The 14,170-nt window shown below is 52.3% G+C and overlaps 5 protein-coding genes across 5 annotated transcripts; 4 read left to right on the top strand and 1 right to left on the bottom strand.

Moving 5' to 3' along the window:
* Window positions 1-15: 15 nt before the first annotated feature.
* Window positions 16-1,499, top strand: J4E85_007642 (uncharacterized protein; the record flags this gene model as incomplete). The annotated part of the gene is made up of 4 exons (XM_051471873.1): window positions 16-345; window positions 394-878; window positions 931-1,304; window positions 1,357-1,499. 4 exons carry the CDS (start codon window positions 16-18, stop codon window positions 1,497-1,499), a joined length of 1,332 nt encoding a protein of 443 aa, XP_051324070.1.
* Window positions 1,500-4,320: 2,821 nt separating this feature from the next.
* J4E85_007641 (uncharacterized protein) lies at window positions 4,321-7,452 on the top strand (the record flags this gene model as incomplete). The annotated part of the gene is made up of 4 exons (XM_051471872.1): window positions 4,321-4,565; window positions 4,812-4,987; window positions 5,039-5,547; window positions 5,725-7,452. The coding sequence occupies 4 exons, from the start codon at window positions 4,321-4,323 to the stop codon at window positions 7,450-7,452; spliced, it is 2,658 nt and encodes an 885-aa protein (XP_051324069.1).
* A 945-nt stretch (window positions 7,453-8,397) lies between these two features.
* Window positions 8,398-9,078, top strand: J4E85_007640 (uncharacterized protein; the record flags this gene model as incomplete). The annotated part of the gene is made up of 1 exon (XM_051471871.1): window positions 8,398-9,078. The coding sequence occupies one exon, from the start codon at window positions 8,398-8,400 to the stop codon at window positions 9,076-9,078; it is 681 nt and encodes a 226-aa protein (XP_051324068.1).
* Window positions 9,079-9,190: 112 nt separating this feature from the next.
* Window positions 9,191-11,349, bottom strand: J4E85_007639 (uncharacterized protein; the record flags this gene model as incomplete). Its single annotated transcript, XM_051471870.1, has 4 exons — window positions 9,191-9,278; window positions 9,578-9,761; window positions 9,833-11,040; window positions 11,141-11,349. The coding sequence occupies 4 exons, from the start codon at window positions 11,347-11,349 to the stop codon at window positions 9,191-9,193; spliced, it is 1,689 nt and encodes a 562-aa protein (XP_051324067.1).
* Window positions 11,350-12,407: 1,058 nt separating this feature from the next.
* On the top strand, window positions 12,408-13,645 carry J4E85_007638 (uncharacterized protein; the record flags this gene model as incomplete). Its single annotated transcript, XM_051471869.1, has 3 exons — window positions 12,408-12,453; window positions 12,505-13,401; window positions 13,455-13,645. The coding sequence occupies 3 exons, from the start codon at window positions 12,408-12,410 to the stop codon at window positions 13,643-13,645; spliced, it is 1,134 nt and encodes a 377-aa protein (XP_051324066.1).
* Window positions 13,646-14,170: the final 525 nt, after the last annotated feature.

The following is a 14,170-nucleotide window of genomic DNA, read 5'->3' as shown; positions in this document are numbered from 1 at the left end:
ATCGACAACATCGCAATGTCTTCCACAGCTTTCGTCCCGTTCTCCGAACCGCCCTACATCGTCGGCCTACCATCTCCATACTACAAGGAGACGCATCTGAGATGGCAGAAAGCGTGTCGCAAATTCGTGGACGAGCATCTCCTGGAGAATTCTCTGGCATGGGATACGGAGGAGACTGTGCCTGAGCATGTCTTTGAGACGTTCGCGAAAGCAGGCATGCTGCTACCGACACTACCTGCCCCGTTGCCAGTGGAATGGCTGAAGAAGCTCGGAATCCATGACATCCTGGGTGTCGTCAAGGTCGAGGAATGGGATTACATTCATACCATGATCTACGCAGATGAGGTAGGATTTCCCAATACCCAGTTTGAGCGCAACTAACAGCCGCACCAGATGGCGCGAACGGGCCTTGCAGGACCGGCTGGGTCTCTGACTACAGGCATGTCTTTCGGTGTGCCGCCCATTATCAAATACGGCAGCAAACAGCTCCAAGAGCGCTACCTCCCCGAACTCCTTACCGGCAAGAAGCGAACTTGCATTGCCATTACCGAACCCGAAGCCGGATCAGACGTCGCAAACATCACAACGACCGCTACAAAGACACCCGATGGCAAACACTACATCGTCAACGGAACCAAGAAGTGGATCACCAACGGAATCTGGTCGAGCTACTCTTCAATGGCCGTCAGGACTGGCGGCCCTGGGCCTACAGGTCTCTCCATGTTGGTCGTGCCTTTGTTAGGAAACCCAGGAGTAAACATGCGCAGACTGAAGGTTGGCGGTCAAGTCAGTGCAGGAACGACCTTCATAGAACTTGACGATGTCAAAGTGCCGGTTGAGAATCTCATTGGAGAAGAGGGTATGGGCATGAAGTACATGTAAGATAACGACAGTCTCAAGAAGTACTCTAGCTAACGGGAAACTTCACAGCATGACCAACTTCAACCACGAACGACTCAGCATTGCGATCGGCGCAACCCGTCAAGCGCGTGTCGCCCTCTCCGCCGCAATGGAATACGTCCTCAAACGCGAAGCCTTCGGCAAGCCACTCGTCGAACAGCCCGTCGTACGTCACCGCCTGGCGAAAGCTGGTGCTCTTCTAGAGTCACAATGGGCATGGGTCGAGCAATTCGTATACCAAATGGTGCACCTACCGAAGGCGTCAGCAGACATCGAGTTGGGTGGCCTGACCGCAATGGTCAAAGCACAAAGTGGCATCGTGCTGAACGAGTGCGCACAAACTGCGCAATTGCTATTTGGCGGAAATGGATATACGAAGAGTGGTCAAGGAGAGTTGATCGAGAGTAAGTATTATGAGTATCATGGGATTACAGACAGTAACTAATCTACGAGCAGGAATATACCGCGAGGTTCCAGGTATAAGGATACCAGGTGGTGCGGAAGATGTCATGCTGGATTTGGGTGTGAGACAGCTGGTCAAGAATTTCAAAAACAAGACTAAGGCGATGGAGAGGCCGAAGGGATCATCGAAGCTCTAGATGTGGTAAACATCAGCAGCATCTAGACTTAGACGGTCATGCAATCTCATTTGCGAGCATCAGATGTTCCAAGATCATTACACGATACCCTTGGCTAAACACATTTTCCTATTTGAGTTCTATGCCGCAGTCCAAGACCCAGATGTGGTCTCTTATTCGCAACGGTAACTCGGGCTTTCCTCAGCGAGAGCTGAATGTCTCATATGCCTTTTCTTGACTTGACACGGTATCACGTCAGATGGTGAAGCCCCGAGTAGAGCTGGTTGACATATAAATATATCGTGCCATAAACCATTTCAACCCTACACTTATTCATTGAAGCTACTTTGACATTGACGTTGCCTGCTTCTCCAGAATGAAGTCCGCCATCATCGTCTCCGTGCTCTTAGCGGCCGTCTCCCTAGCAGCGCCAGCGCCAGCCCCACCTACTCTACCTATTTGTTCATGTGGACCGCCACCGATCTGCCCGCTGGAATTGAAGGCTGTATGTACAATGTTGTGCCGATGAAGTGTAATTGTTCTTTGTTGACGGCCTGACAGGAATGCGAATGTAAACAGGCAACGTTGGATCGATGTTACCCAGTGAGAGGAGAACATGGTACTTGTACGAGCGACCTTGTAAGTGACTACTTAACCGTTCCATTGCCTTGGTTGTTTTTTGTTTGTGCACTTGCTGATGCTGAGCAGAAATGTGAGCTCATCTATGGTGGTGGGTCAGAGGAGTCGTGATTGGATCGCATTGGATGAGATTTGGTCATGTCTGCCATGTGATACTGAGATGGAAGACACATACAACCGAGATACATCTTGTGGGTTTCTTGCCAAATTCAGACCACCTTGTGTTTCCAGCTTGTATTCTTTTGTCAGATGAGACCATCCACGCTACTTCTAGCTGAAGCGTGAACCAGCCAGGTTACTTACTAGTTACCGCACCGATGATGCACCGACCTTGGGATCTTCACTCCAGATTCTCAAAGTGGAGCTCAAAACTTAGTGGTTCCGTACAGTGACAGTCCTGCATCTTTAGTCGCCCGACATGACATAGCCTCGTTGGCTTTATTTGAGTGCCTTTTTCCGATGACCTGAGCGGAAATTGATTCCGTCCCAACGGCCGAAAGCTCGCACGAGGATTGGATGGTGAATATTAATCATGCCTGCAACGCATGCCTTTCCCAAAGATGCTGATGTGGCGGTAAGCCCCGCATCGAACAAAGGAGCTGGAGGGGGCAGTGAGATCTGACTCTCCAGTGATGACACGGTTGGTACATGCAGAGACATTGAGCCTCAGCCATCGGAGAACGCTCATGAACCAGACCATGTCGTGCGACAGTTACTTTCCCTGCAGATCATGTCGCGTGGGACCGCTAAAATGGTGTCGTTAGACGTGCGCATCAAGGCTTGACCTGGTCTTCGCTTCTTTCCAATGTAGTAGTAAGGATGATGGGTGTAATGCCCCAGATGTTTGAGTGACCGGGAAAGTCACAGGTACCGACGGGTAGGCTCGGGCTGCGGCCGCGGACGCTCGATCACGATCGCGATGCAGAGGAAAAATTGAGCGGGAGGTGCATGAGGATGCCGAGCATCTAGGAGCAATCTGGAAGGATGGAACGTGTGCATCACTGCAGATTGGTGGTTGCGTTCTCTGCCTCATGCAACGGCATGGCGTCGTCCGAGACTTCACCGAGAGGGGAAAGGGCGTGTTCCCCGCAATTTTGGCACGCCCAGAGATCAACCTCCAGTCGTTCGCTACGCGTGCCATTTTTGACACCTTTACCGCGACCACTGACCACGCAGCTGGAAGAGCCTTTGCTCCGAGCGCCGATTGCATGAGGCGCAGCCTCTCAGAGTTTGCTTTCACGTCATCCATCGCAATGTTTTCCCGTGCACCGAGCGCTGTGTTTGTTGTCAGAGCGGTCAGCCAGCTCTCAGCAGATCAAAAAAAGACGGCAAGCACCGTGCCCACTAAGGTTCACGATGCAGATTTTATTGGGGTGTGCTGGGGCAGTGCGTCGGGGCAATGGACCTGTCCGTACGATTGGCAAAAAGCCGCAAACATACCTGGACGCCTATGTGTCCTCACGTGCACCCGAGACGGCTAGCACTTCGGCTATAGGATCCAGAGCTGTCTGGCTTGGTCATGGCATTCCGCTCATAGACACCAATCGCGCTGTCCCTGGGATATTCATTTCCGCACTCTACAGCGATGATCCTACGCCTGGCATGTTCTTGCGTTTGTGGGACGCGTCGTGAATCGAAAAGTGCCGTGCACCCCACAACAATCATGACTCGAGCTTGGGTGTCAAAGACGCCCGGTACTCGCGTGCCATGCGTCCGTAGTAGTCGGAGGGAGTGTGCTCTTGGCATTCACAGGCTGCCAGTCGTACAGGCCATCGTCGGCTTGAGCGAATGCAAGAACCGCGGCATCTTACCCGTGCACAAGGACTGGCTTAGCAGCTGACGTTGCGGATACGCGTTTGTATCCAGGAGCGGGCTTTGTCCCGATGACATCCGAAAGGCATCGGCGTCTTAGTCGCCAAGGATAAAGCGCCGACCAGCCGCATCTGGGGGACTGGGGTACTAACTAACGATCCCCAGTGGGGACGGAGGCGGCGTCATGAGCGTTAAAACGCACCATGTGAAGCGCGGCTTGTCTGTGTGTCCTAGCACACGACTAGCCCTGGCATGCAATCCACTCTCGCGAATTGCGGTCTTTATAATCTTCGGACCCCCCCAGGCCCCTCGCGTGTGGTAGGAATTGTCAACGCTATTTGCAACCCATCGTGCCTTCAACGCAGACTCCAGACATCCACATCTCGTAGCCATGTCTGATTACTCTGCATCTCCGTCCGACCATCACAACGAAACCCAAGCACCGAAACGAAAAGCCACCGCGGCCGGCCTCGATGGACATGGAACCGGGCGCTCAGTAAAGAGGAGGGCTTCAAAAGCGTGTCAGTGTTGTCGAGCTCGCAAAGTGCGCTGCAATGTCACGGAGCATGGCGCTCCTTGCACAAACTGCAGACTGGACGAAGTCGAGTGCATTGTGTCGGAGAGCAGGCGCAAAAAGTTAGTTCCACATTCCCGTGCAATATCCGACGTCTCCACAAACAAAACGCTTTATCGTTTGATCAACAATTTCGATATGGCATGTTCCATCGATTTCGTCATCCAACGTCGGCTGGGAGCTCGGTATTTTTGGCCTAGCCACTTGTGCTGCGCTGCACCTATCACAATCACCGAGAGCATTTCAGCCAATGGCTGTTGATGCACCCACACCAAATGTGCGCCTCGTACGACTACTGACAGCTGCAGGAAATGGAGCAAAGATGACGACCAAGCCACAGAAAACGCAAGCGCGACTGCACCTGCGACGCGCAAGATCGCATCGCGTGACGCGCTGGACGGTGCGCAAACCTTGAACCGAAGCTCGTCACGAGGATCACATGAGGCGGAATCAAGGCGAGATGAGCATGTGCCTCACTCGATATGTATGATTACTGCATCACGGCATCAGTCGTACTGGGCTAATCGCAACACAGACCAAAGTCATGGCCATCGCATCAATTCCGTCGCCAGTATCTCAGATATCCAGCGCCGGCTTTCCATCACGTCACAAATCAATGGCTTGCCTACACTACCATTTTCGCCGTTTTCCAATGAACCACGAGCACCCTTCTTTGGAAGCATACCACAGAAACCCGCCCCTGGAGAGCTACCCCGATTCATCAAACCTCTCCCGGCGAAAATCGGACCTGACGAGATCGCCTATCTGGAGAAGAAGGGTGCTTTGACCGTACCAAAGGGAAATCTCCGCGGTGAAATGCTTCGCGCATACGTCGAATTCGTCCATCCCTATATGCCACTTCTGGATCTGCATGATTTCCTGTCGATGGTTGACAAACGAGACGGAAGCAAAGGAAAAGTCAGCTTGATCCTGTTCCAGGCCGTCATGTTCGCCGGATCGGCGTTTGTTGATATGGAACACTTGCGCACAGCGGGCTACGCTACTCGGAAAGACGCGCGCAAAGACTTCTTCCAGAAGACTAGAGTAAGTTGAGACCCTTCTTCGGATGCCTTGGCAAGTCATGGGCTTCGGCCGACTAGACCCAAACACTATCGGGGTGATTCGGACACACCGATTTTCCGAGGACATGCCGACATGTGAAAATCGACGGACCTACAATGGGCCGATAACATGTGAATACCGTGCTAACTCTGCCACCAGATCTTGTACGACTTCGATTATGAGTCCGATCGCGTTTCACTAGTGCAAGCACTGTTGTTGCTGACGTATTATTACGAAACTCCCGATGACCAGAAAGACACCTGGCATTGGATGGGCGTCGCTACATCGGTTGCTCACACCATCGGATTGCATCGCAATCCGGACAACACCAACCTGGACAGCAAGCGCGTTAAGTTATGGAAGCGGATATGGTGGTCAACCTATATGCGCGACCGACTTATTGCACTTGGCATGCGACGCCCTACAAGGATAAAGACCGAAGACTTCGACGTGCCCATGCTGACGTTGGATGACTTTGAGATTGCACCTCTTCCGGATTCGATCACTTGCCTGCCAGCTGACTGCCGTATTGCGAGGGATGTGGATGCGCAGCGACAACTAGCTATCATGTGCATTGAGAAGGCTAGGCTGTGTCTGTGCATATCCCATGTGCTTTCTAAGCAATACTGCGTATTGAACAACAACCACGGCCTACAAAATGACCGTACAACCATGATGCTGCTACCGAAGAAACTAGACCCCGAAACTAGTGAGGTCAAGGCCTGCGATGAAGAGCTCCAAAAATGGGTATCAGAGCTTCCAGAAGAAGCCAAGTACACGGACACACCCAGCGGTGAAGCAGCCATCGACCTTGCAAGGTCACTACTGCACATGGTCTTCTTCACCACGTTATCAGCGTTGCATCGGCCGCAGGTTCTACCAAATTCGCAAGGCGGCCCAGCCAGCGCTCCGACAAAGGAGAATGTTGAGTCTGAATTGCTCGATGTCTCACGCCGTAATGTCCGACGGGCTGCTTCAGCAATCACATCGATAGCTCAGCGTCTAGACGTGGGTGGTCTCGTCAAATACCTACCGACCACAGGTGTTACGGTTCTGCTACCAGCAATCATCATCCACCTACTTGACATCAAAGCTCCAGAGGAGGAGACTCGTCGAACTTCTCTACGTGGCTTCTGCCAGTGCATGGCTGTTATGGGCAAACTGCGGGATCTCTACGCTGCTGCCGATTACTCAGTAGCCTTCCTGGAAGCCGCTATCCGCAAGGCAGGTATTCATGTTGCTCCTGTAGGAGCCGCTCCAGCTGCGCCAATGCCCAAGCCTTCGCCCGTCACTACAGTCGAAGATCTTGTAGACGCTGGAAGGCGAATGGAGATGATCAACAACGCGACTACAGGAACACAGAACCTACGCCCTTCAACATTGACACCGCCGCCAGACAACGGTACCACTAACATGCACGCTCTCGAGAAGCAGCACGACCAGCCTAATGTCACCGATGAGGAAGTCGCTCGGCGTCTCGAAACATTCCTCGCATCTACGCCACCAGAATCCGATCACGAGCATATGCCTAGTATCACTATTGCCGACGAGACACACATGGATGGCATCACGGCTTCTGCGTCGGACTCGCACACACACGACAACCTGAACTCGATGGCTTTCAATAAGTGGAGTACGATGGATCTTCCTGCAAATCCATTCACCAATAATATCAACCACCACCAGGACGACGAGATGCTGTTCTCCAGCTTGCCACTAAACAACGAGTTCGATGACGGCGATTTCGATCAGCTCCTCAACTTGGATGCAGTCGGCGAGGCGTTCAACTTCGACGACTCAGCTCTCGACGCCAACATGGGCATCTCAGGCGGACTAGGAGATGTAGACTGGCTGAACACTGGTAACGATCTTACTGCTGAGGCATAAAACGACAATCTCGATCATCGAGCATGATGTCACGATTTTCTTTCACGGAACGGAAAAGTTTTATCACTGGATTTCATTGGATCTGTGGCATTGTTCTCTGCGAAGATATCCATTTCCTTGTCCTCTGCTTCTACGTATATCTTTCTATCAGATAATGACCAAGGGAACTGGATTGGATTGGATTGGGAAAACACCGTTGTTAACGATCAGGAAAGACGTTGGCTCCTGGAACATGTTATCCTGCATGACGTTATGACATGAAGTACACACATGATCTCTCATTTCAAGCTTTCCTGACCATGCAGGTGACTGTGAATCACGATGCTTATACTCTAACTAGCTCGGCACACACACACACCGTTTGATATGCATGTCTAATGCAAAATGGCAAACCACATCTACATCCAGAAGACCAACGGAGTCTAGTCCGGTCCAGAGTTTACCGTTGACTAGTCGTGGTAATCGGATGGGGTAGACTAAAATGGCGCGTCGGATGGAATCTATTCGCGAAGGCTTGGAGCTAGAACCCCGGATCCGTGATCCGGAGGAGAGTCCGGAGATGGGATGTCTAAATGACGTTTGTGGGGTCGGGATGATGCGGCATACAGTAGCGATTGTGTGAAAGGAGTTTTGCTGGTATTCCTGGATCGATGGATATTTACGTACCAGTAGTCTAGCTTACCTACTAACAGCAGACGGGCAAAATTGTTGTCTCTTTCCAAACCATCCACGGATCTATTAGCGGTAGCGCTAGCACACTCAGTTACTATCCTACACAAGATATCTTTCAAGTTCTTCGAGATGTAATCAATCAATGTATATTTCGTGGTCGCGAAGGCGGCTGAACTTCAAGTGCCAGTCCCGTGATGCCACGGTTGCCTAATCCTGAGTAGTAGGAACTTCGCGCGGGCTGCGCTCAAGTCCTGTACATCTCCATCCCACACCATGACCACTTTCCATCCCTTTCCACGGCTTCCTCTCGAGCTCCGAGAGCAGATCTGGAAGGATACCGTCGAGCCACGTACCGTCGACGTGCGGCGTGTTCGAGATAAGTGGTCTCAACCCTACCTAGGTAGGTATGGCCAACTGGTCTCGTCTACGCCCATACCAGCCATACTACATTCCTGCCGGGAAGCGCGAAACCTTAAATTGTACAAGCGTGTCCACTTTGAAGTTGACGTGGTAAAGAAATTCGAAAACAACCATGCGCCGGAAATCCTCATCGAGAAATTCTTCACGCCGGATGAGCAGCGAGAAGAGCTCGAGAAGGCAGGCTGCCTCAAGACTGAGCAGCGCTACGTCTGGCTGGATCTCGATATCGATATGCTGGACATCGGCCGTTCTGCGTTCTACGATTACAGTCCCATCGCATCAGCAGTCAAGCGCCTCAAGTTTGAGCGAGACGACCCGGATGATTCACCTGAAATCATGGAGTTTGGTAGTGTGGAGGAGATCCACATCGTCTGCCCAACAGGGTTCTGGGTGTGGGCTGGGGTTGTGTACCATTATAACTGGCCCTGCGCTGAAGAAAAGCTCTTGTTTATTGAGGCTTTCAGTGGTCGAGTTGCGCGTGCCATGGAACTTGAAGATGTTTGTAGACAGGACAATGAAAACGACGGGTATTGAGGCTGGATGCATGGTCTTGTCTTTCTTTCTGGCTGTCGCAAAAGACAGAATTTCGTTGGGAGTGAAGGATATGGGAAGGCGTAACTCTATTAATGGAATACTGTCGATTACGTTAAGACTTTTCGACAATCTTGTGAACCGACGCACCGGAGTTCTCGACCAATTTCTTCATATTATCAATCATGCCAGACGATTTAGCCCTGTTCTACCCATACCAACACATCAAGCCAAGGCAGCCTTCCTGACCATGCCCCCCACCTCCCTCACATTCCTAACAGCCCCCTCCAAAAACCCTCTCACCAGCGCCCCAATATCCCTAACCCCCAATCCACTCCGCCAAAACCTCCACGCGCCCCCAACAGCCAACACAACCGCTAACGCCCTGACCAGCCTCCTCGCCCTCATCCTCGCAATTCCCTTACGCGTGTACTCTATATTCCAGTCATTCCACTTGACAAACGTACACCTCCGCCAAAATTCAATCTGGGTATAGGGATACACGGTCGAGTTCCAGCCGTCGCCGGTGAAATACCAGCTTGAGCAGCCGCTCTGCCAGACGGTGTTTTTGAGAGCGCGTTGCATTTCGGCAGTGTAGGCGACTTCGGCGGAGTGCTTGACGTCGATTGTGCGGGCTTCGTTGTGGAGGAGGAGGCGGATGAAGTTTAGGGAGTAGTTCACCATGTCTGGGGTTTGTGTTAGTGACGTTCTTGGTATGAATAAACGGTGAGCGTTAGTTGGGAGGGCTTAGACGTACTCTCACTTGCCATGACGACACTGGAATGTCCAGTCGCTGTATTGGGGCCGAAGATCATCATGAAGTTGGGGAAGCCGTCGACGGCTGTGCCTTGGTAGGCTTGAGCGCCTCCTCGTTCTTCCATTACTTGGACTAGGTCTTTTCCGCTTTTGCCGATGACTTTGAGGGGGTGGAGCCAGCGCGTTGTGTCGAAGCCGTTGGCTAGGACAATGACATCGGCTGGGATTTCTCGCTCGGGGTAGTCTTCTTCCTTCGCGTCCTTTGGATACGTTGCCCCCGGACCGATGACAACACCATGCTCTGTGACCCTGTTCATCGGCTGGGTAGTCAGTTCGATCTTTGGGTCGTTCAGGCTGCGGAGCCACCGCTTGTCGAAGATACGTCGTTTGCAACCCACGCCGTAGTCTGGTGTTAGAATCTCCCAGTACTTTTCTGGAGTGCGTTTGCGCATGTTCTGGAGGACCTTCTCTTCGTAGAGTTTCCGCTGTTTGTTAGCGTATGGTGTATTGGGGAAGATCTTGAGGAAGCCTGATTCTGCCGTGGCGAAGATGATGAAACGCAACAGCTCTTTGAGGCCCGGTACGTTCTTCATCAGCTTGGGGCCGTTCTTCTCCCACCACTCGTCACCACCAGGCGCGTGAACAGCTGGAGTGACCCACGGTGGTGATCTCATCAACTGAGTGACCTTTGTGGCGTTGTAAGGCGCGTGGGGTAGACGAGGGACGAGTTGCGCGCTGCTACATCCAGTGCCGACAACGACGACGTTCTTGTCTGTGAAGTCGACGCTTTCATCCCACCTCGCCGAATGGAACATCTTGCCCTTAAAGTTCTCGATGCCCTTAATTTCGTCAGGCCAGCCCCTGGGTTCGACCAGTCCTCCCACACAGCTAAGCACAACCTTGGCTTTCACAACTTCCGTCTCCGAGTATACGGCATGCTCGCCTTTTTCTTGCGCGATCTTCATGCGATCCTTTGCCGACAAGTCACCCATGCCTGAGATCATGCGACGGAGAGTGACCTGCCATAGCTGCTCGTCTTCTAGCCACTTGCAACTTTCAATATCCGTGTTGAGCTCGAATTTGTCCGTGATGCGGTATTTCTCGCATACTTCGTGGTAGTAGCGTACGATTTCTTTGCCGGGCGGGTGGAACGAGGACCAACTGGGGTTTTGGGCGAAGCTGAAGGAGTAGAAGACAGCGGGTATATCGCTGTGTGGCTGTTAGTCTTGTGTTTGTGGCACAGTGGCGGCTGAATGCAGAGGCCCTGGTTGTGACCACCTGCATGTCGTCGGGGAGATCGCGGACTTACCAAGCCACACCGGGGTACCGATTGATCCACCAGGTTCCTCCAATGCCTGCTTGCCGATCAAATACGCGAAACTGATCAAATCCAAGTTGCTGCTTCAGCTGGCAGGCCATAGCAATGCCAGATGCGCCTGCACCGACGATGATGACGGGGTAATAGGTGTAGGCATCTTTCTCGTAACCGTTAACACGTCTTATCGATTCGGTGATCATCTTCGCAAGCAGTTGGGCTGCTGAGAGGCTGTATACGCAGACGTTCCAAGGTTCGCTTTGAGCTCCAACGCAGCGTACGAGGCGTGATTATGAATTTGACGATAGCTTCGTCGATATTAAACTTTAGCCGGGCGCCTTGTTCGATGATCTAGCTGTTGAAGACCTCGGAGAGTCAATCGCATGTGAAGATGAAGTTGACATGACAGCAGTCCCTTGATGGAGAATCATCTTGCCAATGGACGGGACGTTCGTCCTCCATAGTGCATCGCGTGGGGCGAAACTATCTCCTGAGCCTCGGTAGATTGGCGTAGACGCGTTAGCTTTGCGAGACGGCACGTCATGTAACGACGGACATATCGGCGACCTTGGTATTCCGCGATTCGTCCTGTCTCTGAAGGATTCACATGTTCATGACGATACCTCCGCACAAGCTGAAACTCAGTTCCGTCTCTTTCTGCAAGACTGCATAGCCGATAGGTCAGCGAATTGATACCTCTTGATCCTCTCGAGGTTGAGTAGCAGCGCTCTCGAATCATGGATGAGAGACGTTCGCTGTCAATCTTGTAATTTGGCAAATACAACACATCTATAGATTTCAGGCAAGGCGGGAAGTCACGTCGTTTATGTATGCAATGAGGCTGAACAATATATGGGTCTTGTAAGCCACAAGTCTATGGCTGCGCCGCTGGCTGACATGTAGCCAATAACAAGACTCATTCTATAGAACAAGCCCGATGATCGTTCTCTTGAACAGAGATCTCTACAGGCTGCCTTCAAGTCATGTAGTGGTGCTCAATAGTCACCCAAACAAGTAGGAGGTCTTGCTTGCCCAGGTGTAACGCTCTCACGTGCTGACGCGGGTAGCGCACGGGCGCATAATGTTAGGCGGTCGCGAACTTCCGAGTTGACCTCATCAACTGAATTCAGCAACAGCTAGACCCTCTACACCAACAAGTTGGACCTTTTGAGGAAGATTTGTTCGCCTTCCTGAACCATGTACCATCCTTGAATAGGAAGTTGTCACCTCGAATCTGCGCAGGGAAGGACGTTCCAGTGCAATGAATACCATCGACGGTTCCGACCGTCACGTCAAGACAGACGAAGGCATGCTGCTGGAATACCTCAGCTAATACGGACATGACTAATACTTCCTAGCCCCGCCGCCGTCATTGCTTGCGATCGTGCTCGATACCAACCCGCATGCGTGGGCGCATCTATCCTCGACCCTCTCACTCTCGGCCGCCTTAGCCAACATCCTCGTCTTCATCAACGCGCACTTGGCCTCGGGAAACGCCAATGAAGTTGCCGTCATAGCTTCACATTCGCACAAGACGACATTTCTCTATCCGACTCCTGCAGAGCCGCAGCCTCAAGGACGGAGTGGGGAGACAAATGGGCATGCGCAAACGAATGGACATGGAAAGGACAAGGAAGGCCACATGGCAGAGAGTGCGAACAAGTACCGGCCGTTCGCAGTTGTAGAAAGTGCCATCCTACGCAACTTTGCCAAACTACTCAACGAGACGAAGGAGAGCCATCTGGAAGCAACACCAACCACGCTCATCGGCGGTGCCCTCTCAATGGCCCTTACCCACATCAATAAGCAGACCATCCTGCATGCTCCTACGGCCGCCTCCGCTGAGAGCACATCTCTCGCGGCACTCGCCGACTCGGAAAACACGCACGTCGACCGCGTGCCCCTCACATCTCGCATCCTCATCGTATCCGTATCCGGCGACCTTGCCAACCAGTACATACCCGTCATGAACTCCATCTTTGCCGCACAAAGAAAGCGAATACCTATAGATATCTTGAAATTGGCTGGCGACACTGTGCTGCTGCAGCAAGCAAGCGATGCGACTGGAGGTGTATACATGAAGCCGGATCGCCCAGAGGGCCTGCTACAATATCTGATGATGGCATTCTTACCAGATGTAACAGCGCGGACAAGCCTCATAGTCCCTAGCGCCGGCGGTGTCGATTTCCGTGCGGCGTGTTTCTGCCATAGGAGGGTTGTTGACATCGGTTTTGTCTGCAGTGTGTGCTTAAGCAGTAAGCCAGATCGAACATGCTATCCCACTCAACACAGTGCTAACCTCCATCAGTCTTCTGCAACCCGGATCTTCCTGATAACCTGTGTCTGACGTGCGGCTCCTATCTATCGCTGCGCAGTGCTGTCATGAACCCGCCGGCATTGATACCACGGAAAAAGAAAAAGAAGAAGAAGGCCGGGACGGATTCTGCAACACCAGGGGCAAACACTCCTGTAGGATCTGGTACTCCACTTCATGGTTGAGATACTGATCTCGGATCTGGAATCCATCCCACCAGATCCCATGATTTACCGCGTTACACCTTTCTCGGACGTGTATGCATATCTGCTACACTCCCCGGCCCGTGGCGTAGGCTAGTTCCACCGAAAGACGCAAATTTGCCCACGTTTATGGGGAATGTGGAGACTTTGACGGTAGGCGTATTGAGCCACTAGGACGGCTGTACGACAGCCTTCCCCTTCGAATCGGAAACCGTGCCAGCTTACTTTGTTCTCCGAAGCCTCGCCTACGCAAGTGGCTCTATGACACCACGCGCGCTTGCAATTCTATGTGGGGAGATCTCTCTCAACGCAGTGTTCAGTTCACGGCGGCATGATCCTTTTGCCGTCGACACGGACGTTTCAACAGCCATGCGTGCGGTGTTAGTTCTGCTGATTACTCGCCTGCCAAAGCGTCGGCCGAGCCCGTAGCATTGGAGGATCATTTGGCATCCGAAAGCCTCGGTGCAATTAGTTGACAGCACAATCAAGCCCAAGAGGTGGAAACAT

This window comes from Alternaria conjuncta, assembly GCF_024043145.1.
Source record: "Alternaria conjuncta strain BMP 0040 chromosome Unknown scaffold_11, whole genome shotgun sequence".
Classification (NCBI taxonomy): Eukaryota; Fungi; Ascomycota; class Dothideomycetes; order Pleosporales; family Pleosporaceae; genus Alternaria; species Alternaria conjuncta.
Note: the sequence above shows the minus strand (reverse complement) of the source record. Positions and strands in the feature narration are given on the sequence as shown.